The sequence below is a fragment of the Saccopteryx leptura genome, chromosome 1 (assembly GCF_036850995.1).
Source record: "Saccopteryx leptura isolate mSacLep1 chromosome 1, mSacLep1_pri_phased_curated, whole genome shotgun sequence".
Taxonomy (NCBI): domain Eukaryota; kingdom Metazoa; phylum Chordata; class Mammalia; order Chiroptera; family Emballonuridae; genus Saccopteryx; species Saccopteryx leptura.
In genome coordinates this window covers 272,756,618-272,780,658 of record NC_089503.1, presented here as the reverse complement: position 1 = coordinate 272,780,658, position 24,041 = coordinate 272,756,618, and the positions used below count along the sequence as shown (strand labels likewise).

At 41.2% G+C, this 24,041-nt stretch overlaps 1 protein-coding gene across 2 annotated transcripts in view; it reads left to right on the top strand.

Moving 5' to 3' along the window:
* The window catches only part of SLC4A8 (solute carrier family 4 member 8), a 92,116-nt gene that overhangs the window by 7,490 nt on the left and 60,585 nt on the right, over window positions 1–24,041 (top strand). For both annotated transcript variants that reach the window (XM_066353869.1, XM_066353860.1), the window contains exons 2-11: window positions 5,172–5,253; window positions 11,211–11,357; window positions 11,866–12,001; window positions 14,201–14,361; window positions 16,779–16,967; window positions 17,972–18,063; window positions 19,500–19,657; window positions 20,533–20,620; window positions 21,609–21,755; window positions 22,584–22,684. In XM_066353869.1, coding sequence (XP_066209966.1) covers window positions 5,172–5,253; window positions 11,211–11,357; window positions 11,866–12,001; window positions 14,201–14,361; window positions 16,779–16,967; window positions 17,972–18,063; window positions 19,500–19,657; window positions 20,533–20,620; window positions 21,609–21,755; window positions 22,584–22,684 — 1,301 coding nt within the window. The remainder of the gene's footprint in view (window positions 1–5,171; window positions 5,254–11,210; window positions 11,358–11,865; window positions 12,002–14,200; window positions 14,362–16,778; window positions 16,968–17,971; window positions 18,064–19,499; window positions 19,658–20,532; window positions 20,621–21,608; window positions 21,756–22,583; window positions 22,685–24,041) is intronic.

Here is a 24,041-nt window from a genome sequence, read left to right as displayed (position 1 = left end):
GAGTTAATATATGTAAAGCACAATGCTAGGCATATAGTAAATATTTGTTTTTAATACTAATTGCATTGACTCAGTTTGCTGATTAGAAACTTTGGAAACTACTTGTATAATATATATTTGTTGATTTTTAAAAATTGGTTAAATATTTTAGAACTTAACAGATGCTTGACTTTTTTATTGTCCAGGGTAGAGGAGGGTAGAAGGGCAGAGGGGGTAGGAGAATGTTATTTACAATCTCTGAAAACATTAGATCCTTGGGAAAAAAGATGGAAGAGTTCTGTAGAGGTGAAAAATAAAAATCTGAGACTGACTGCCAGAAAGGAGGGGGGTTGAGTTTGGCAGGTCTACAACCCCGGGGACCACAGGTGGAGTGGAACAGCAGGGAGCTGTGTCAGGGGAGTGCTCAAGGTGGGTTCCACGCCCTGCCCTCTTCTTCCTCCCCTGCAGCCTCTGTGGCTGCTTCTAGGAGCAGGAGCCATTATGTAAGACTCAGCCCTGCGCCTGCCTTTTAATTTGTCTATTAACTGTGAGAATCGGGTCTGCTACTCAGCTATAATTCATTCATTTTTCCAAGGCTCATAACCATGCTTTTTCTTTCATTATGTGCCTTGCAGTTTCAATGTTTTAATGTGTTTTTAACCCCTTTCATTCTTTTTTTTTATCTTGTCGTTGTGATAGTCACCCAAATCAGTTCAGAGTTCTGTGGTGGGTAATTTTCAGTGAGTTATGAGGAAGTACAGAAAAGTGATTTAGAAACAGGGCCTTTGCTCTAGTTCATCCCTCTTTTCCTCCTTTTTTCCCTTCCTCCCTCCCTCCCTTTCTTTTCCTCCTAAGCTTATATAATGTGGCTTCCGTGATTCTAGTCTTTTTCTGAGTCGTAAATTCCTCTGAGAATCTGATGAAAGTTATGGACCCTTTCCCAAGAAAAATGCACATTCACACATAATCCTCTGAAGCCCATTCAACGGTATCCTAGAAATCCATGGTTAAGAAATCTTCTCTGCCATAAATGATGGTGTCAGATGAAATAATAAACAACTGGTGAGGTATCTGCAACAAGGACAGACCAATGAGACTTGATGTTCCTTTCTTTTCATTTTTATGATTTTAAACAAACTTCAAATATACTTAAATTTTATGGAAAATTTCAAGCATGTACCAAAGTAGAAAGACTTATAAAATGAATTATAATGTATAATGTACCCAATGACCTCATTTCAACAATGAACACACGTCTATTGATTCATCTACGCCTCTAGCCATTCTTCAAATTCTATATGTCATATTATTTCATCAGTTAAAACTTCAGTGTGTATCACTAAAGATTAAAGATCATTTTTTAAAAAATGACCTAACTACCATACTACAATATTATTTTTACACTTAAAAATTAACAAGTTCTTTATATAAGTCAAATATCCATTCAGTTGTTTAAATTGAGTGCCTGATAAATTTTTAAAATAGTTGACTTATTTGAATCAGGATCCAAACAAGGCCCACACATTCACATTAAAGGCTTACCTTTCGCCTGACCTGTGGTGGCGCAGTGGGTAAAGCATCGACCTGGAAATGCTGAGGTCGCCGGTTCAAAACCCTGGGCTTGCCTGGTCAAGGCACATATGGGAGTTGATGCTTCCTGCTCCTCTCCCCCTTCTCTCTCTGTCTTTCTCCTCTCTCTCTCCTTTCTAAAATGAATAAAAAAAAAAAAAAAAAAATCTAACAATTAAAAAAAAAAAAGGCTTACCTTTCAAATGCTCTGGCTAATGGTGTTTGACAGTGGCTCTGTCTTCCTTGGCAAGACAAAGAAAGTAGATAAATATTTATTCAGTGAATTTAGGTGTGGTTAACCAATCTAAGTTAAGGAAATAAGTTGATTTTCAACCTGAATTTTTAAGACAGTTGACCTTGCTCTTTATATTTTGCTTTCATAGGCTTAGAGTCAAAATCAGCCTGACCAAGTGGTGGCACAGTGGATAGAGAATCAGACTGGGACGCAGAGGACCCAGGTTCAAAACCCCAAGGTTGCCGGCTTGAGTATGGGCTTACCAGCTTGAGCGTGAGGTCACTGGCTTGAGTGTGGGATCAGAGTAATGATCCCATGGTTGCTGGCCTGAGCCCAAAGGTCACTGGATTTAAGCCCAGGGTCACTGGCTTGAGCAAGGGGTCACTCACTCTGCTGTTGCCCCCGCCACAATCGATGAATGATTAAGGTGCCACAACGAAGAATTGATGTTTCTCATCTCTCTCCTTTCCTGTGTCTGTCCCTATCTGTCCCTCTCTCTGTCTCTCTGTCAAAAAAAAAAATAAATAAATAAAATCAATCATTCCTCCCTCCCCCACTTCATCCTGATTCCTGCTGTATTCTATGCTGTGTCAGGTGTCTATGGACAGTTTTAAGCATCCTAATTAATTGGTTCTTGTCCTCTGGATATTACAAACCTGTGGGGAAGCCAACATGAGAAATTATTATGAGAAAATATGTAATTTAGATAAAGAGTTCAGAATACTAATAAATATTCATCAAAATTTATTGGAGGCTCTGTTGGGTTGTCTCAGCGGTAGAGTATTGGCCCCTGTGTGTGGAAGTCCCGGGTTTGATTCCTGGCCAGGGCACTTAGGAGAAGCACACATCTGCTTCTCCACCCCTCCCCCTCTCCTTTCTTTATATCTCTCTCTTTCTCTCCCTCAGCCAAGGCTCCATTGGAGCAAAGTTGGCCTCAGGCGCTAGGATAGCTCTGGTCTCAGTGGAGCAACCCCCCAGATGGGCAGAGCAGCCTTCCCTGGTGGGAAGGCGTGGTGGATCCCAGTTGGGTGCATTCGGGAGTCTGTCTGTCTGCCTCCCTGCTTCTCACTTCAGAAAAATACAAAAAAAAAAATTATTGGATACTTGCTACCATACTGGATATTTTACTAGGTACTAGGTATATAGTGGTAAACATATAAGTACTTACCCTCCTGGGACTTATAAATGTGCAAGCTACTTACAATGGTAAGCTACTGCATTAGACTCCATGAGAACATTAAGATGAAAATATGTGGCTCCTGCTGTCAAGAAATTCGTGATCTTAATCATGACCTAGATGGACAAATAAATCCAAACAAATGCAAGTATTTTTCACCTAAAAGTTATTCCCCAAACAGGACTTTATATATATAAAGGAGGGGACGTAGTAGTGAGGCCGACTCCTGCATGCGCCCCAATCCAGATTCACCTGGCAACCCCATCATGGGCCAGTTCTCGAGTACTGAGCTATTTTTAAGACCTGAGGCTGATTTGCTCTGATGGAGCTATCCTCAGCACCCAGGGACCACTGCTCAAACCAATAGAGCCACTGATGGAAGGGGAAGAGGGAAAGAAGGGGGAGGAGGAATGGGGGGGGGGAGAAGCAGTCTCTTCTGTGTGCCCTGACCAAGAATTGAACCTGGGATGTCCATACACTGAGTTGATGCTTTATCCACTGAGCCACCATCCAGGGCCAGGACTTATATAAGAGTCTTTACAACTTAAGTGGAGATGAAACTGACATGCTCTGGAAAATTGACTCAAAGCACCTATGGTGATGAGGAGGACATTGTTGTTAAAGATGTATTTGAAGATTTTGAATAACATTATTTATAAAATGTGACAATAAGGAATATTTCTAAGTTCATTTATTATTTTACATATTTGTACTCCTTCAGTTTTATCTATAAATATTTCAGTATGTATCAATAAAAGGATTCTTAAAAAAAATGAGCACAGTAATACCTAAAGAGAAAAACAACAATTTCTTTAATATCAGAAAAGGTCATCAATATTCAAATTTCCAAGTCTCAAATATCATAACTTTAAAAAAGCTAAAAATTTTATTCTAGTTAGTTGTTTGAATCAAGATTCAAATAAAGTCCACACATTGTGGTTGGTTCATTATATCTTTTAACCCATTGGTTTTACTTTTCTCTCCCTCTGTCTCCCCTTTTCTCTTCTTGTAATTATTTATTTATTTTTTTTTAAAAAGGGGGTGGGAAAGATTTGTTTTACATAGTTTTCTACAGTCTGGATTTTACTGATTGTATTCGTATGGTGGTGTTTTTTTCCATGGAGCTCTGACTTACTGTATTTTCAGTAAATTGGTATTTGGATTTAGAGGCTTGATTAGATTCAGGGACAATTTATTTGTTATGATTACCTCATGGGTGGTGATAAGGTCTCCCATTAGGAGGCATACAATATCTGCTTGTCTCTCTCTTTGTGATGTTAGTGGCTGTTGGAAATAAATGCAATCTATTTGGACTGCAAAATGGCAGTGTCTAATTCGAACACTTTTGTTCAGTGTGACTGAAAGTGTTGGAGAGTATAGGACAGAGTGGATGTGAGATGGGAGTGAATTCAAGGGAAATTGCAAAGGAGAATTGTTTCCCTGAAAACATATAATAGGCACTCAACATATACAGATGGGTGAATAAATACATTAGAAATTTCAATTGTGGAATAAGAAATGATGGTGCCATAGATAGGAATAAGTAAATGAGCAGAGGGTCCTAGTTTTGGAAGGAAGATTAGTTTGGTTTTAGACACAGGAGTCTTGAGGTGTGGCATCCAGTGGTTTGTCAAATACTGAGCCACACCGTTTCAGGCTGCTATTGAAATTGTATTGTAATACTCAAGTGAAGGAACCAAAGGTAGACTACTCTTCCTTGGGAAATATATTTAGATGAAGACCAACCTTAGGATGAGACAGAAGATTTGGTCAGGGAGCAGGATGGAGAATTTAATTTCAAGGACAGAGTGTTAAACAGGCTCAAATGCTTCAGAGGTCAAGGGAGACCACTTACAAGATGCCAACATGTTGTATGGATATATAGATTGAGTCCAGAGGTGAAAAGGCATCAATGAGATGTGCAGTCATGAGACTCGGGCTCAGTCCTAGCTCTGCCGTTTACCTCATTTGTGACCTTGGCAATCATTATTCAATGTTCTCTGAGTTTCAGGCTGCTCATTTATAAAATGAGAAAGAGAATGGCTGCCATGTTTGCATCTCAAAGTTGTGAGGTTCAAATTAAAAATAAATATAAACCATTGTGTTTTTCTTCCAATTGTTGCATAAAGAATCTCACACATGGCACTTACCTGAATGTTTAAATGAATGTATGGGTATTATTACTATGACTACTTCTTTATGTTTTAACAGAGATCAGATGAAGAAGCTGTGGTGGATCAGGGTGGGACCAGTACAATTCTTAACATTCATTATGAGAAAGAGGAGTTGGAAGGTAAGAACTGCTATTCTATGCAACAGGAAAATTAGTGAGAGGCAACCTGGTGTGGGAGAAACAGCTTTGTCATCAGAAGACCGGGGTTTAGGTCCTAATTCTCACTAGCTGTAAGACCTTGGGGGAAAATAATTTAATTTTCTTTAGCCTCAATTTTCTTTTCTGTTGAATGAAAGTAGGGATGGTAATACTTACTACATTGCTCACAAAAATTAGGGGATATTTAATCATTCCATACTCATTTTGAAATATCCCCTAATTTATGAGCAGTATATTAGGATCTAATAAACAGCATGTGAGACAGTGCTTTGAGAACTGTGAAGTGCAATATAAATATGAATAAATGACTTATTCTATGAGAATGTGAGGTACACAAGTCAATTTATTGATTCTTGACAACTGCTTAGAAATATAAATATAAGTCCTGGCCAGTTTGCTCAGTGGTAGAGCATCAGCCTGATATGTGAATGTCCTGGGTTCAATTCCCAGTCAGGGCACATAGGAGAAGTGACCATATGCTTCTCCACCCCTTCCCCTCCCCCTCCTCTTCTCTTTCTCTTTCTCTCTTTTCTCCTCCCATAACCGTGGCTTGATTGGTTTGAGCACATTGGCCCCAGGTGCTCAGGATGGCTCCGTGGAGCCTCTACCTTCAGGCACTAAAAAAGGTTGCAAGCATGGCCCCAGATGGGCAGAGCATTGGCCCCAGACAGGGGTTGCTGGGTAGATCCCAGTCAGAGTGCATGTAGGCATCTGTCTCTCTATCTTCCCTCCTCTCACTTGAAAAAGAAGAAAAAAAAATATAAATACAGGCAAAATTTTATTTGTTTATTTATTTTTTAAGTGAGAGAGAGAGAGAGACAGACAGACAGACACAGACAGGAAGGAAGAGAGATGAGAAGCATCAATCAGCTCATAGTTGCAGCACCTTGGTTGTTTATTAATTGCTTTCTCATATGTGCCTTGACCTGGGGTCTCCAGCTGATCCAGTGACCCCTTTCTCAATTTAGCAACCCTGAGCTCAAGCCAGTGACCTTTGGCTTTAAGCCAGCGACCATGGGGTCATGTCTATGATTCCATGCTCAAGCTGGGTCCTCAGCGTCCCAGGTCGACACTCTATCCACCGCACCACCACCTGGTCAGGCAAATATATACAAAAACTTATAATTTTAAAAACTCAGTTTGGCTATAGAACTCTGTTTTTACCGCGTTTTTGATGTTTGCTCTTCCCTTCTAAATAAACGCATTTCTGCCTGATGTTTTCATTTAAACAGGAAAAAGGAGAACACACATATACCTATAACATATTCTTTAAGTACCCAACACAGAGTTATGTAAAAATCCACTGAAGTGGACAGGTAGAAGCATTTTTATTGACTTGCTGTTTCTAGTTTATCTTATTAAGGCCCTTCCTTCCTTCCTTCCTTCCTTCCTTCCTTCCTTCCTTCCTTCCTCCCTCCCTCCCTCCCTCCCTCCCTCCCTCCCTCCCTCCCTCCCTCCGTCCGTCCCCCACACGTAGCTGCCCATAACTATTATGTGGTGTCCCTCTGCTTTCCTTTTTCCTGTGGGGCCTACTTTCCTGATAAGGGCTGATGCTTGGTTTTATTAGAGAAAGGCTGTTGTCTAGTATAGCTTTAATGAGCACCCACATTTGGCTCAGGAGCCTTTGTGGACTCACTTCAGTTCACTTCCCCTGCAATGTTGAAGACTATGATACAGCAACTTTCTAATGCATGTGAAAAATCCTCTCTGTACTGCTTGTTCCCATGAATTTTTTTCCCCCATCAAAGTGGTACAGTCCCCAGAGAAAACTTGTCCTTTGGATAGGGAGAGCAAAAGCTGTGGAGGCTGATTCTCATGGATCTGTTACCATGAGAACTTATGTGGGTGGCTCTTGGAGGTCAGTGGAGTTTGGATATATTGAGGTCAAGTTTTCCAGGTTATTTTAACCAGATAGAAGAGCCAATGTGGGCTTTAGCAAGTGGGAGGAAGTGTGAGAAGGAAAGGGTGTGGCATGGTGGGGGGAGGCTAACTAACATTTGTTGAATGACCCTTGTATATTAGGCATTCGATTAGGGACTTTGTACAAGTTGTCCTTTTTATCTTCTCAACAACAAAGACAAGTAGATTTTACCCCTGTTTTGGGGAAAACTGCTCATGGTCATTTAGCCAGATAGCAGTTGAGATTGGGATAAAATTCTGCTTTTTCCACTCTATCACATTGCCTGCAAGGAAGGACAGTATCCAGCATTAACTCCCCAATCTCAACATCTTACTCGATTATATAAACATTGTTAGGTATTGTCTGCCCTCCTTCTGCTCTGATAATCCTGTTGCCCTCTACCCTCTTATTGCTCTGTTTAGTAGTTTGGGCCTACTAGACGTTTGTCCTCAGCAAGGAGTTAGCCATTTATAAATACTTTTGTCTACCTGGGAGTAGAATAATAAACTTGGACAAACTCTCTTGAATCCTGAGGACTGCGTTCTATCCACAGAGGTCAGCTGAGTAACTGGCAGTAGGAGCAGCTTCTCATAACATCTATTTTTTTTTTGAGAGAGAGTGAAAGGGAGAAGAGAGAGAGGAGAAGAAGCATCAACTCGTAGTTGCTTTCACTTCAGTTGTGCATTGATTGCTTCTCATACGTGCCTTGACTGGACCAAGCCAGTGTCCCCTTGCTCAAGTTAGTGACCTTGGGCTTTTCTTACCAGTGACCTTTGGACTCAAGCTGGCGAGATTTTGGATCCTGTGGACAAACCCCTGCTCAAGCCAGCAACCCTGTGCTGATGAGTCCACACTCAGAGCCAGTGACCTCAGGGCTTTGAACCAGTGACCTCGGTGTTCCAGGCTGATGCTTTATCCACTGCGCCACCACTAGTCAGACATCATCTATTCCTTGTGCGTTCTCCACTTTGCCATAAATGATAGCCATCTATGATGATGTCATTACTAGGGGCAGTGTGTTGGGAAATGATCCTTGATACATAGATTTTTTTTTGAAAATTAGAATCTTTTTTATGTTAGCACCATTTTAAAAAAGCACTCCAGGCAAATGGAGGACAAATAACTCCTACTTCTCAGGCCTGATGTGGTTCTAGAGCAGCTCTGGAGAGAGGAGGGATTTGCTGGACATGGTGTGGGCTTTACTTTGGACTCACTCTGAGGGCAGCTTTAGGACTCTGTGAGGCTGCACTAAGGGTGGCATCATCTCTTGAAGGTATGGGATAAAATTAGTCTCACTTTGGCCCTGGCTGGTTAGCCCAGTTGGTTAAGGGCATCGTTCTGAAACAACAAGGTTATAGGTTCGATCCCTGGTTGGGCACACATGGGAAGCAACTAAAATATGCACGCCTGAGTGGAACAAGAAATGCTTCCCTTTCCATTCCCTCTTCTCTCCCTTCCTCTCTCTGTCTCCCAAAAAATAAAAAAAATTAAGCCCTAGCCAGATAGCTTGGAGCGTTGTCCCAGAGCACGGAGTTGCCGGTCCTATTCTCTGTCCAGGGCACATACAGGAGCAGCTCAATGTTCAATGTTCCTGTCTCTTTCCTCCCCTGCCCCTCTCAGAAAAATAAAATAAAATAATCAGTCCCACTTTGATGGGAGACGAGTAAATTACATCCTGATCCGATAGGTATGCCATGATACAAGGTTCCTTGGCCCTCTTCCTCCTCTATCGCAAACTGTCTACCCCATATGACATAAACCATTTCTTCACCCATTTTCAGAACTACTCTGAGATTTTGTCTCTGGATATTGTGAGAAACTTTTGTAAATGTGGATCTTTTGCATAAGTTAATTCCGTCAGTAGGTGATGGTGCATTAAACCATGACATTGGTTTTTTTTTTAATATCTTGGAAGAATCAAAATCAAACATCACAACAGATTTCCAAAGATAAACCCACCAAGAGCAGTAGTCCATGATGTGCTTCAGTGGGCTCTCCCTGACCCAGAGGAACACAGAGCAGTTGTTTTAGAGGAATAGGTTTTTCCACTTTTCCTGGCAGATCATTATTCTTGATTAAATACTGTATTTATGAATCCTACAGTAAGTTTAATGCCTTCTAATAAGTTCTTAACAAATGTGTAAGAGCCATTTGGTCATATTTATAAGTTTAAAAGTAGAAAAAAAAATTATTGGCATCTGTGAGATTGACCCCTGTGGTTATTGACTTTGAGTCAACCTGTAGCCCAGGGGAGTGGAACACCTTTTGTATGTGCTAATGAGTTCCGTCTGCACTCTCAGTAGTATATGGAATGGTAGACCCAGTCTGCAGGATGGGTCGTGATTTCTGTCCTGATCCACAAGATTCAATCTCAGTTCAATAATGATCTTTCTCTGCATTTCTGTGCATACTTTCTTTTTAAGAGAGAGAGAAATAGGAAGAGAGAGATGAGAAGTATCGACTCATAGTTGCAGCACTTTAGTTGTTCATTGATTGCCTTCTCATATGTGCCTTGACCAGGGGCCTACAATTGAGCCAGTGACCCCTTGCTTAATCCAGCGACCTTGGGTTCAAGCCAGTGACATTGGGCTTCAAGCCAGTGACTTTTGGGCTCAAGCCAGCAACCTCAGGGTTTTGAACCTGGGTCCTCAGCGTCCCAGGTCGAGGCTCTATCCACTGTGCCACCACCTGGTCAGGCTATACATACTTAGTTTTAAAAATATGTATATACTGTTACGTCTTTCCCACAAGTTTTGCTAAAATGAATACTGGTATTTACATACAGTTGACCACAAAGAGTAGGTTTGGCAATGACTGGGAAAAAAATAATGGAGAATTAGATGGGAAGGAGGTAGAATTTGGGTTAGTTGGTAGGTAGATGAGGAGGATAAAGATTGGGTGGGTAGGAGAGCAGTTGAATGGCCCTACAACTTCAGCCTTATGCTCCCTCTGGTTTGTATTGTAACTAGTCTCTCTTGCTATTCTACATTTTGTATTCTACAGTACAGAAAAAATAAAATTTAAAATTGATCCTAGAATATATTGGCTGCTAAAATTTGTTCCAGGCATTGTGTTAAGCATTTTACATACATTGTTATTTACTGCTCACAAAACTGCTCTGAGTTTGTTTATTTATTTATTTTTATTTTTAATTTTTTTTCATTTTTCCAAAGCTGGAAACGGGGAGGCAGTCAGACTCCCGCATGCGCCTGACCGGGATCCACCCGGTATGCCCACCAGGGGGTGATGCTCTGCCCCTCTGGGACGTTGCTTTGTTGCATCCAGAGCCACTCTAGCGCCTGAGGCAGAGGCCACAGAGCCATCCTCAGCACCCAGGCAATCTTTGCTCCAATGGAGCCTCGGCTGCGGGAGGGGAAGAGAGAGACAGAGAGGAAGGAGAGGGGGAGGGGTGGAGAAGCAGATGGGCGCTTCTCCTGTGTGCCCTGGCCGGAAATCAAACCCGGGACTCCTGCACGCCAGGCTGATGCTCTACCGCTGAGCCAACCGGCCGGGGCCAAAACTTCTCTGAGTTTAAATAATAAACATTCAGTACTCCTTTTAAAAGAAAGTCACAGAGAGATTAGATAACTTATTCAAAGTCACAAGGCTAGTGAATGATGAAGTCAAGTTTTAGACCTAGGCAGGTTGACCTGAGCACTTAACCACTTTTCTAAGCTGCCTCCCTGCCAAGACTGTAGCAGCTGTCAGGGTGACTACATTTGCTTTTTTACAATTGATCAAATTGTTGTTGTAATAATAACTAGCATTTGTATTAGCTTTTAATGTTCATACACATTATTTCCTTTGATCTTAACAGCACTCCTGTGAGGTTTGCAGCAACATGCAAGACAAAGGAGACCTTGGACTCTAAGATTTCTATATCCTTAGTCCTGGAAGTCTTTCAAGTTTATCATTACAGCATGTGACCAGACCAAAGAAATGCAATCCTTTTCCTCTTAAATATCCTAGATTCCTCTTACAAATGGGTTTTCTCTACACACCTTCCGCTTCTTTTCAGGTCATAGAACTCTGTATGTGGGGGTTCGGATGCCGCTGGGCCGGCAGAGCCATCGGCACCACCGAACCCATGGCCAGAAGCACCGGAGGCGAGGCCGGGGCAAAGGTGCCAGCCAAGGGGAAGAAGGCCCAGAGACCCTGGCCCACGGTATCACCCTTGGGAGAGAGGGCGGGTGTCCATGGTTGGGGGCATAAAAAGGCTAAGGGAATGTGTGATCGACATTAAGCAGGTGGTCTTGATTCTGTAGCTCATCTAGAGAGTTTTCAGAGCTTGCTTACAAGAAGAAATGTTTCTAAGAATTAAAAGTATCTTCCTGAAAACAGTTCAGGACCCCCAAATCAATACTGTACTAGGTGAAATAATTTGCTAGAGAATTAGCCATTCCTTTTGATTAGATTCATCAGATTTCCAGTTTCTTGTAGGTTTTCTTCAAGTGGTCTTATTTAATAATTTTTCCCTCCAATGAAACTGCTTCCACAGAAGTTTTTCTGGAAATTTCTGGGAATAAAGAAATTGTTTTTGATCTGTGTTCAGAATTATCTTCTATATGTTCTGAAGTTTAAGGCTCCCAGATGCCTAGCTAAGTATGACAGAATTCTATATCTGTTCTAAGTTGAGGCTGGGAGCAGACTTTTCTCTGTGGTTGATTTCCCAGACACACCATCGCAGCGTGTTCAGTTCATTCTTGGCACTGAGGAAGATGAAGAACACGTGCCTCATGAGCTGTTCACAGAGCTGGATGAGATCTGTGTGAAAGAGGGGGAAGATGCCGAGTGGAAAGAGACAGCTAGGTAAGGTTAAAGGAAACTGGGTCAGGATCTGCTTGGGTAGGCAGTGTTACCTTTCAGCAAGTGACAGGCCTACCTTTATTTCTTCATGGGAGAAGTGATGACTGACTTGGGGACTGATGTTCCAGAGTATTCTGAGGAGTTTTGTTTTTTTTAAGTGAGAGGAGGGGAGATAGTAAGACAGACTCCTGCATGTGCCTTGACTGGGATCCATCCAGCAACCCTTGTCTGGGGCCAATGCTCGAATTAACCAAGCTATCCTCAGCACCTGAGGCCAACGCTCGGACCAATGAAGTCACTGGCTGTGAGAGGGGAAGAGAGAGAAAAGGAGGAGAGGGATGGGGAGAGAAGCAGGTGTGCTTCTCTATCCAGTGTGGATAGGCCAGTGCTCTATCTGCTGAACCAATGGGCAGGGTCCTGAGGAGAGTCTTGATGTTGGCTTCTTTGTGGTGTATTTGATCATATCTATGCCAGTTGACCTTGAGCCTAGGATATAGGTTCTCTCCTATTTGCTTGAAGCTTTCTTGATAATTTAGGTCTGGTTTAGAAGTTGCCTGATGGGGCCACCTTGGTTTAGACCTAGCTCAGAAGACAGAGCATAAGTGCAGACTTTTGCTACAGGTGAACCATAGAGTCATTTGTGTTTTAATTCACTGGAAGTCCCAGGACTTTTGAGATTAACTTCCTGTGGGACAGTCCAACCTTATAGAGACCCTTGAAATTATAGTCAATCTGATAATAGCCTTCCTGAGATAGTTGTAGAGTAGCCATGCTAGTCTGAGGCTCAAACCCAAGAAGAGCTGTTAGATTAACCAGGGCCATATCTAGGGCTCCTCAAGTAACTGACCAGTTAGCCTATGGGTGATTCAAAGCCAGCATTCAAAGCCTCAGGGTAAGAGGCAGTGTGAGTAGCAAAGAGTGGCTCCTGCCCATGTCAGAACAGCTCTTCCTGGATGCCTGCTGTTATCCGAGGATGTTTTCTATGAATACAGAGTATTAAGCCAATGGACTCGATACCAAGCAAAAAGGCAATTAATCTTGTTATTCTGTCTTTGCAAACTGCTAAAGGTCACACAGATAGGCTCTTTAAGAAAGAAAATATCATTTTATTAATGTGATTGTCAATGTATCCAAATGATAGACATTAGATCTATTTATTATTTTTTTTTCTGAAGCTGGAAACAGGGAGACAGTCAGACAGACTCCTGCATGCCCCCGACTGGGATCCACCCAGCACGCCCACCAGGGGGTGATGCTCTGCCCATCCTGGGCGTCTCTCTGTTGCGACCAGCCAGTCTAGCGCCTGAGGCAGAGGCCATGGAGCCATCCACAGCGCCCGGGCCATCTTTGCTCCAATGGGGCCTTGGCTTCGGGAGGGGAAGAAAGAGTCAGAGAGGAAGGAGAGGGGGAGGGGTGGAGAAGCAGATGGGCGCTTCTCCTGTGTGCCCTGGCCAGGAATTGAACCTGGGACCTCCTCACGCCAGGCCGACACTCTACCACTGAGCCAACCGGCCAGGGCCACATTAGATCTATTTTTAATTACATAAGTAATGCATGCTTATTATAAAATATTAGAAAATAAAGATAAGGAAAAAGAAAAAAAAGATGTACAGAACCCAAGGAATAATGAGAAATATAATATTTGGTGTCTTATACATATGTGTTTATATATTTTAAATTTTAGAATATTATACTGAGTGAAATAACTAAATCAGAAAAAGCTAAAAACTATGATTTCACACATAGGTGGGATACAAAATTGAGACTCTTGGACATACAGTGGTTATCAGAGGGAGGAGTTGTGGGGGGGAGAAGGGAGGAGGTTGGGGGAAAGGTGTAAAGAGGGACAAATATAAGATGACAGAGGATGATTTGACTTTGGGTGATGGGTATACAACATAATTGACTGTTCAAATGATGTGGAGATATTTACCTGAAATCTGTCTACTCTTGTTGATAAATGTCACCCTATTTTAATTTTCTAAATTAAAATTTTTTTTTCTTTAAATAAAAATGGAATTAATCTTGCACTGTTTTATAAGCTGCTGTTTTTACTTACTAATGTACCCTGAACATAGAGATAGATTACAATGTTCAGTGTGATTATTCAGATAGCTTTCTTTGTGACTTACATTAAATAAGTCTCTCTTGAAAAGTCCTCATTTTCTATCTTTGGCATCCAGTTCTTTGTAATGCTTTCAGGTGGCTGAAGTTTGAAGAAGATGTTGAGGATGGGGGAGAACGCTGGAGCAAGCCCTATGTGGCAACCCTTTCATTGCATAGTCTCTTTGAGCTAAGGAGCTGCCTTATTAATGGAACAGTCCTTCTGGATATGCGTGCAAATAGCATAGAAGAAATTTCAGGTGAGGCTAGGTGAGGGAAAACAGAGGAATGTTTGTGTAAATTAAGAAGTGTGATATAGAGGAAAGAATAAAGTGGCTATGTGTCTTAGGCAAGTCTCTTAATGTACCTAACCTCAACATTCTCATCTGTGGGATGGGTTTCAAACTAAGAAACTACCTACAGTATTTCACAGGCTGTTTCAAATGACATGGTGTTTAGTCTTCCATTTACTCATTCAGAAAACATTTATTTTGTATTTATTTTTGCCTGATTATGTGCTAGGCACTGGGGAATAAAAATAAAATATAGTTCCTACCTTCAGAAAGCTCGTTTTGCCCTGGCCAGGTCCCTTAGTTGGTTAGAGTATTGTCCTGATACACCAAGGTTGTGACTTTGATCCCTGGTCAGGGCACATACAAGAATCAACCAGTGAATGCATAAATAAGTGGAACAACAAATTGATGTTTCTTTCTCTCCCTTCCTGTCTCTAAAATCAATCAATCAATTTTTTTTAAAGATTTTTTAAATCTTTAAAATCTTTTTTAGTAGAGAAAATAGCTGTGGAGCAATTAATAAATGTATGACAATGGAGATGTATTTTTATAATTAGAGAAGGGCATCTAAGACTTATACAGAGAAAAGGGAGTTAAAGAAAGGTTTTAAACTATGGCAGCTAGGGAAGACATGTAAGAAATTGAGCCAAAGGTACCCCCACTTCTTCAGCAGAATATGAATAGGAGATACCTGATGGAGTTTCCTGGAGTGGTTGAGTGTTAACGTTGCTATGTTTTTGGATTGAAATTTGGGAAACATCTGGTGCATATGAGGATTTTCCCCTCAGTTTGGCTTGGTTTGGCTGGACAGGTTAAATAAGGATTTCTCTAAACTTTTCTCCATTTAAAGTATCCAAGTAGTTCTACCTCTCTGGGATCACATGAGGAAGGTATCAGCACTGATGGGATCCTGCATCCCCTCCAAAGACTCTAGGGGAAAGTTATTCCTTGATGCTTCTAGCTTCCAGCTTCTAGTGTCTCTAATATAGTATAAGGATCCGTGTCTCATTCTTATAAGGATATTTGTCAGTATAATCCAGGATGATCTTATCTGGACATACATAATTACATTGCAAAGATCCTTTTTACAAATAAGATTACATTCACAGATCTGGGGATTATACATAGACCTACCTTTTTTGGGGGGGAGGGGAGGTTGCCAGTCAACCCACAACAGAAGCCAAGAAGAAGTTTTAATTCATCAGGGTCAAGTGCTGCAAAGAGGTCAGGTTAGGTAACCATTAGAAACATCCATCAGATTTAGCAGTGGAAAGATTATGATGGTTTTACAAAAGCAGTTTCTTTGAGATAGCCAAACTGCAGGGACTAAGAGAGAAATAGATAAAGGAGGAGTTGGGGCGGATATTCTCATTCTCTCTCTCTCTTTTAAGATGAAGGATCCTGAAGCATGGTTTCTAATATGGGGCAAGGAACCTATCAATATAAAGGTTAAAGATAGAGAAACATGGATCTTTGCTTGAAAGAAAACATTTTTTAAAGATTTTATTTTATTGATTTTACAGAGAGGAGAAAGGTGGGGGGTGGGGAGCAAGAAGTATAGACTTATAGTTGCTTCACTTTAGTTGTTCATTGCTTGCTTGTTGCTTGTCATATGCTCCTTGACCAGGCAAGTCCAGGGTTTCGAACCTGAGACCTCAGTGTTCCAGGTCTACACTCTTATCTACTGCGCCACCACAGGCCAGGATGGTTTGAAAACTTAAAAATAGATTTTCTTTATTTATTGCTATATCACTTGGATAGTCATGGATGAAGCTGGAGTTGAGAATAGGTTGGAGTTTGGGGAGCTTGGCAGTAGGTATGTAGGACTGAAGTAAAACTGCTATGGTTCTCCTCATTAGGTGCCTGATGTATGCATGTTACTGATGAGTCACAGCAATGTTAAAATCTTGGAGGAAGGGGGAATATAGAGGAACTTTAGCATATGACAGAAGAAAATGGGTAATATTATGGGCTTTTGAGTCAGACAGTCTTGTGTTTGAATCTCAGCTCTGCAACTTTAGATTGGAGACCTTGAGGAATTTTATAATGTTTGGGCTTCAGTTTTCTGATCTGTAAAAATTGTTATATTAAACATTTTTCAGTTTTTATAAGGATCAGGTTAGATAATCTAGTATAGTTCCTGGCACATACAAGGTGCTTCATAATTTCTATTTCTAATAATAATGATTTGCTATATGGATAAAGTATAACTTGCCACAGCTATTATCAAATAGTTATTTCAGGCACTGAAGAAGAAATTGCATCTCAAAGACAGTGGTTAAACTGCTTCCCCTGTTGCTTGTCCCTCTCCCTTACCCTACCTGACATTGGCCTCTTTGGGTCCATTGACCATCAGTGTGTTCATGTTAGCATCTATTTTCCAGACCTGGTCCTGGACCAGCAAGAACTGTTCAGTGACCTGAGTGAAAGCATGAGGGTTAAAGTACGGGAAGCCCTTCTCAAAAAGCATCATCATCAGAATGAAAAGAAGAGAAATAACCTCATTCCTATTGTTCGCTCCTTTGCTGAGGTTGGCAAGAAGCAGTCTGATCCACATTCAATGGATAAAAATGGTAAGATTATTAGGAGTGATTATTTTCTCTTTTTTATTAATGCCATTTAGGAACTAGCTGAAGATACTAAGTTACTAGAGGATGGAGGCTATATTAATCTAATATACTTTCATGCTCACTTAGACAAAGTATTTGTGATTGGCAGGTGTGGCTGGGACTGGTGGCCATTTATCTCTTGTGGAACTAGGGATGTCTACCTCAGATAGGCCTCAGTGAAGTCCGGGTGAGAGGTTTGTCCCCCAGAGTGACCTCAGAGCTGAAGTGGCTTTTGAGGGATATCCACAATGGGGATAATTTGGGTCCAGAGAAGGTCAATTGGAGATCTTTTTAAAGAGTAAACAAATGTCTTAGATTAGGGAGGCAAAATACAGTATTGTAGACTCTTGAGTCAGACTTCTAGGCTTGAGATTCTTGTTTCACCGCTTGCAAAGTGTGTGACCTTGAGTAACCTTTTAAACCTCTTTAAATTTCATTTTCTCCTCTGTAAAATAAAGATAATAATAGGTTCTACTCCATACATTTATTCTGAGCCTTCAATAGTTGAATTCATTTAAGGTCCTTAGCCAAGTACATTCTACGAATTTCAGCTGCTGATTGGTTGCCTTTTCTGTGGCCAGGCAGGGCCTGCTCTACATTGCTCTCCTTGTCCCCACATTTACTGAATCACAGTATGCAGGGGACATGCCTGGGAATTGGTATCTTTGAAAAATTCTCCATGGGAGTCTCTGATGTGTATTCTTGGTTAAGGATTACTACCTTAATACAGGAAGAGGATTACAAAATGTTCAGGAAGAAGGAGCAGGTGTAGTAATACCTCTGCCTCCCTTTACCACTTACTAGTAGGTGAGTATAGATAGCATTTGTGGCCCTAGCTTCTTAGTCATATTACCCTCTCCTCTAGGTGTGATTTGCAGGAGATAGTCCTAACCAAAGGATCATGAATGAGGTGTATCAGAGGGTGGAGGGGCAAAGACTCAGAATTCTGATTGATTTTCTCCAAATAGGTCAAACTGTGTCTCCTCAGTCTGTTCCAACTACAAATCTTGAAGTAAAAAATGGAGTGAATTTTGAACACAGTCCTGTGGATTTAAGCAAGGTAAGCAGAGATGCAAAGTTGGCTTATAGGTCTAAGAGTGTCTGTAGTGGAACCCAGAGTGAGCTTTGGTATTTCAACACCCTTTTTCCAAGACCAGAGCCCCTTTTATAGAAAAGGAGGCCTGCCTGCTCATGTCTTCCTTCTATTCCAGCCTGGATGGGGCTGACTGATCAGTTTGCTCCACCAGGCTCAACATGCTGAAACTGAGTTTTGCCATGGAGAATCCTCCCTAACACAGACCTCTGGTCTTTCAGATTTATTTTTTGGCACTTGCTCTCCGGCACCTCCTTCTTACCTCCAAGGATTTTGGCAAAACAATATCTTTGCCGTTGTCTCCTAAGACTACGTTGTGGTTGAAACACTTCTTGGGGACTGTAATATGGTATCCAAGGCCTTACTGCAATTTCTGGTTAAAGCCGGTAATCTGCCTCCAGCCTCTTCTTGTCCTGGTCTGATCCTGACACTGTCCTTCTAAAACAGACATAGCGTCAGGTCATATCTTGGATTGAAAGGCAGAGAGCCCTATAAAAACCTGAAACTTCTGACAAAGCATTCACGTATTTTAAAATGGAAAAAAAATTGACCTAGAGGTCCAAAAACATTTTCTTTGAGGAAGCATGGTATAACTGAATTCAAATCAGAGCACCTAGAGATATTATATATATATATATATATCTATATATATATATATAGATATATATATATATAGATATATATATATAGATATATAGATATATAGATATAGATATATAGATATATATATTTGTATTCTTCTGAAGTGAGAAGCAGGGAGGCAGAGAGACAAACTCCTGCATGTGCCGGACTGGATTCACCTGGCATGCCCACCAGGGAGTAATGTTCTGCCCATCTGGGCTGCTGCTCCATTGTAGCCGGAGACATTCTAGCACCTGAGGTGGAGGCCATAGAGCTGTCCTCAGCACCTGGGCCAACTTTGCTCCAATGGAGCTTTGGCTGCGGGAGAAGAGAGAGAGAGAGAAAGGAGAGGGGGAGGGGTGGAGAAGCAGATGGACGCTTCTCCTGTGTACCCTGCCCGGGAATTGAACCCAGGGCTTCCACACACCAGGCCGACGCTCTACTGCTGAGCCAACTGGCCAATTTTTTTATTTAAAAATTTTTTAATTTTATTTATTAGGGTCAGAGCACTTGGATTTAAATTCTCTCTTTTAAAAGCTCTATTGTCCTGAGAAAGTTAGCTTCACCTCTCTGGGTCTCAATTGCTTCATTTTTTAAAATAAAAAATAGGGCTAATAAGAACTGTCTGATCCACCTTACAGAGTTCTTGTAAGGATCAAGTGAAACAGGGTGAGAAAACATTTGTTAAATCATAAAACGACATATTAATGTAAGGCATGAGGAGGGTGATTGATGTTAAGGTGGTGGCTCCCAGGCTTTCAGAGTTTCTATTGGACTTTCAGGTGGACCTTCATTTCATGAAAAAAATTCCCACTGGGGCAGAGGCCTCAAATGTCCTTGTTGGTGAGGTGGACACCCTGGACCGCCCCATTGTTGCCTTTGTGAGGCTATCTCCAGCTGTTCTCCTCTCAGGCCTGACGGAAGTGCCCATCCCAACAAGGTAAAGACAAAGACAGCATGACCCAATACATTCTGTCCAAAGTACAGATTTCTGTGACCTCTTGGGGGAAGAAATCAGCTAATGCCAAAACTTAGGAAAATTAATTAATTTTGGAAATGCTGCTTAAAATTCAGCAGTGATCTTTTTGAGGTATATTTGGTTAACCTCCTTGCAGAAGAATTCTAAGATTTTTAAGGCAATGACTGCACAGTGCCTGCAGCCTTGGAAATGGAGAACTGAAGAGCATTCCAAGGGCATAGCAAAGGCTGTTTTACTCTTTAAAGAGCTGTATCCCAGAGAAATGCCTCTGAGCAAAGGCATTGATGTCTCTTTCTGCAGTCTGGCAGGATTTATTTGGCTTGCAAATATGTCCACATTTGTTCGAAAGGCTATTCATGCAGTCTGAAGGTGGTGATTCAGGTGACTCAGGTCCCCATTAATTACAGCGTATTCAGATGTCCAGAATACAAGTTAGACTTCTCTACAGGACTTGATCATTGCAAATTACTTACTCATTTTGTCTCCCTATCATTTTCTTATTAGAATAATCAGTGAGATTCAGATAACCTTGAATTTGCATTACAATGTCATGTTTTGAAAGTGTCTTTTCTATAGCAAGGAATTGTGTCTATGGAAATCCTAAGAATTACATCACATAACTGAATGAAGTCATACAGATAGCTTCCAATACCATAGTGAGCTATTAGATCAAGGCGGCTTATATTGCTCCATCATTAGTCTGCCTCCTTTTATTGAAGGTACTGTGATGATTTCTGTTTAATAGGAGAGAGAAATATTCTGCTGGTTAGAGAAGAGTCAGATGCCACTTCTTATATGTTTACTTACATAATTTTACCCTTGGTGTGTGTTGCCAGATTTTTGTTTATCCTATTGGGTCCAGTAGGGAAAGGTCAACAGTACCACGAGATTGGCAGATCCATGGCTACCATCATGACAGATGAGGTACTTCTGTTTTTCCTTCATTCATCTCATAAATATTTATTGAGTGTTTACTCTGTGCTAGTTGTTGGGGACAAAATAATTGCAATTGCTATGCCTGCAAGGAAGCAGTTCAGGTCGCTTCTCCGAATGCTTACTGTGGGAGGACTGAGCCCTCTAGGGGATTGTCTTCCTATGTCGTCTCTCCCTTTTTGAATGATCAAGGTTGCAGAGAAATCTTTTTCTTGGGAAATAATTACTGCCAAGTATGATACTAAGAAAGAAAGATGAAAGCTGACTTAATTTTGGGGGGAGGATTGTTAATTAAATGCATATAGAATTCCTATCTACATAAAGAAACCCCAGTCCTGTTGCACATAAATGAGATCAATTTATATAAGAGTCAGGGGTTTACGCTTGGCACTGTGATGTCAATATACAAAGGTAGCTGGATGTTTTGGTGGCCATGGGCTGAACCCCTACTGCATACCCTTATCAGGACTTTGCTGCTCATGTAAGTTGCAAAGCAGGGGTTTCAAGGCATATGTCTTAGCGGAGAGAGGAGATGGGGGCTGTGCTTTATCACCTCTCTTTGATAGGGAGGCTTATTTCACAGGACCTTTATTAGAAATTCCATCCAGTTTTTTCCAACCATTAGGATCAGGAAAAATTTCCCATGCATCTTGCCTTTTATTCTATTCTTTGAGGAAATAACAGAATTTTACAACTATAAAATTGTATAATGTCTTATACAAATGTAAAAATTATACAAATGTCTTATTTCTTCTTATACTAAGAGATATGTAGTTCTTTTTGACTTATCTTTAGTTTCATTTTTTAAAAATCCTTTTATCCTTGCACATCTTTTATTCTAAAGGTTTCTTTCTACATTTCGGATCCCAATGACAGAAATAAAAGTCAAGAGGTTATATTCATTCTTCATTGTATCCAATGGTGATTGTTTTAAGTATAGTCATTTTCAGCTTTCCTGAGGGTGTTTTCTTCTCTGTAGATTTTTCATGACGTGGCATATAAGGCAAAAGAGCGAGACGATCTCCTGGCAGGGATAGATGAGTTCCTAGACCAGGTGACGGTGCTCCCTCCAGGGGAGTGGGACCCCTCCATTAGAATTGAGCCACCCAAAAACGTCCCTTCCCAGGTAATGTATGTGTATGCACATTAACCAATGGTGTCTTAGTACCTCTTAACAAGTGCCTAACCATGGACAAAGCAAAGACCATGTTGAAGATATGCTAAGTAAATTGACACATGGCCCTGTTTTGAGGTACCTAGAATGTCAGAACAGAAATAAAAAATGGATATGCAATAATACATACTGGCTCAGATGTGCTAGGTCAGTCAGAATTACCCAGGATGAATTTTAAGCTAACTTTTGAAGAATTGATGTGGAATGGCAGAGAGGAGAGGGAAGGACATTTCTTGGGAGTATATCATGAATGAAGTCATTTAAAATGAAAAGAGCAAGTTGTATTTAGAAAGCAAATAGAATTCCCATACTTTTTTGACAGGTTAAAGTTGGGAAGGGTACTCCTATACTAGACAGTAAGCCAGATGCTTTACCTATGTAATTCAGTCTTCTCAGCAACATCCCCAAATAGGTATTGTTATCCTGTTTTACAAATAAGGAATAAAACTACCTTCAAGGCTTCAAGATAAAGTAAGATGACACAGAGGCATATTTGAAACTAGAATGTAGGTTATACATGATGCCATGGATGACACCTTCATTTTCTGTTTCCGGTCAAGGCTGAGTTAGAAGTCAGGTACTAGTGGAGAGGAGGAGAAATTATGTTGTTGTTTTTCCAGGAAATTCAATCAGCTGTCCCTAATCAATAAATGCATTTGAAAACTCTAAATACTTGGATATTTTTTGGCTGCTTTTGGGTTATGTTACCACTCCCCTCTGTTGGTAGAAAGAATAAAATAGATGGCTGACTTCACTAATGTTGTGGTCATCTGTTAAAAGGAGAAAAGGAAAATGCCTGGAGTTCCAAATGGAAACATTTGCCACATTGAGCCAGAAGCCCACGGGGGCCACAGTGGGCCAGAACTCCAGCGTACTGGGCGGTAAGTCTGAGATGTTTCACTGCTTGCTGGGCAAAAGTTGTATAAAGGAATGAGTCATCCTCTTTGCTTTCAGCCTTCTTCTCTCTGGTATCTTTTTTTGTGTGTGTGTGTGGCAGAGAGAGTCAGAGAGAGGGACAGACAAACAGGAAGGGAGAGAGATGAAAACATCAATTCTTCATTGCAGTTCCTTAGTTATTCATTGATTGCTTTCTCATATGTGCCTTGACTGGGGGGCTACAGCGGACTGAGTGACCCCTCGCTCAAGTCAGCAACCTTGGGCTCAAGCTAGTGAGCCTCGCTCAAACCCAATGAGCTCGCGCTCAAGCTGGCGACCTCGGGGTCTCGAACCTGGGTCCTCTGCGTCCCAGTCTGACGCTCTATCCACTGCGCCACTGCCTGGTCAGGCTTCTCTCTAATATCTTAATTGTCTGTGAATGACTTTTCAAATGGAACCATTTGAAGTATTATGAATATATCAAATACTGTATTCATTCATTCAAATTTCTCAGACCACCTATCATGTTCTGTCTCACCTCCAGTTCTTTCCATACATTGAACACATGTTCCCTTCCTCTTTTCCTGGCCAACTGCTACTTATCCTTTGTCTCAGCTCAGATGTCACTTCTTTTGGAAAGCCTTCCAGGACTATCTATAGATGACGGTAGGTATTCCTGCTATATGGGGTCACAGCTTTGAGCTCTGTCCCTTACCCACCTGCCACTCTGCCTCCAACGCCCTGTTACAGTTCTTATTATGTTTTATTATTATTGCTTGATTTATTGTCTTCCTTGCTAGAATGTTTGCTCCATAAGGGCAGGGACCCCATTATACTCCTAGCACCCAGCACAGTGCCCTGCACAGAGCAGGCACTCACTATCAAATGAATGAATGAATGAATGGGCCAGTGAGCGAGGGAGCAAGCGAATAAATGAATGAACACTTTTAAAATGATGCCTGTTCAGTAATATGAATGGACTAGGTATGGAGAAATATTGAGCGATTATTTGGTAGTATTTTAGGTGTGCCTCAGAATAGGCAGTCTCCTCTTCTAGGCCAAGATTTTAGGATGTGATGTCCAAGAAGGAGGTTGTCTATGATAAGTGAGGGAAGCAGGTTCCCAGAGGAGGAGATTTTGTTTACTGGATAGGAAGGTGGTAAAAGAGGATGATATTTTGGTTTGGAGTGGCATCCAGTGGTGTCACCCAGATTATGGGAGAAGGCTGAGATTATGGTTCTGGCCTTGTAAGTTGTGCTGGTCTGAGAATGATCTGCTGCGCAGAGATTCTCAGCACAAGACTCAGATCATGGAAAGAAGCTTTTCACATTTTCTAGTCTCTTGCTTCCACTTTATTTTTTC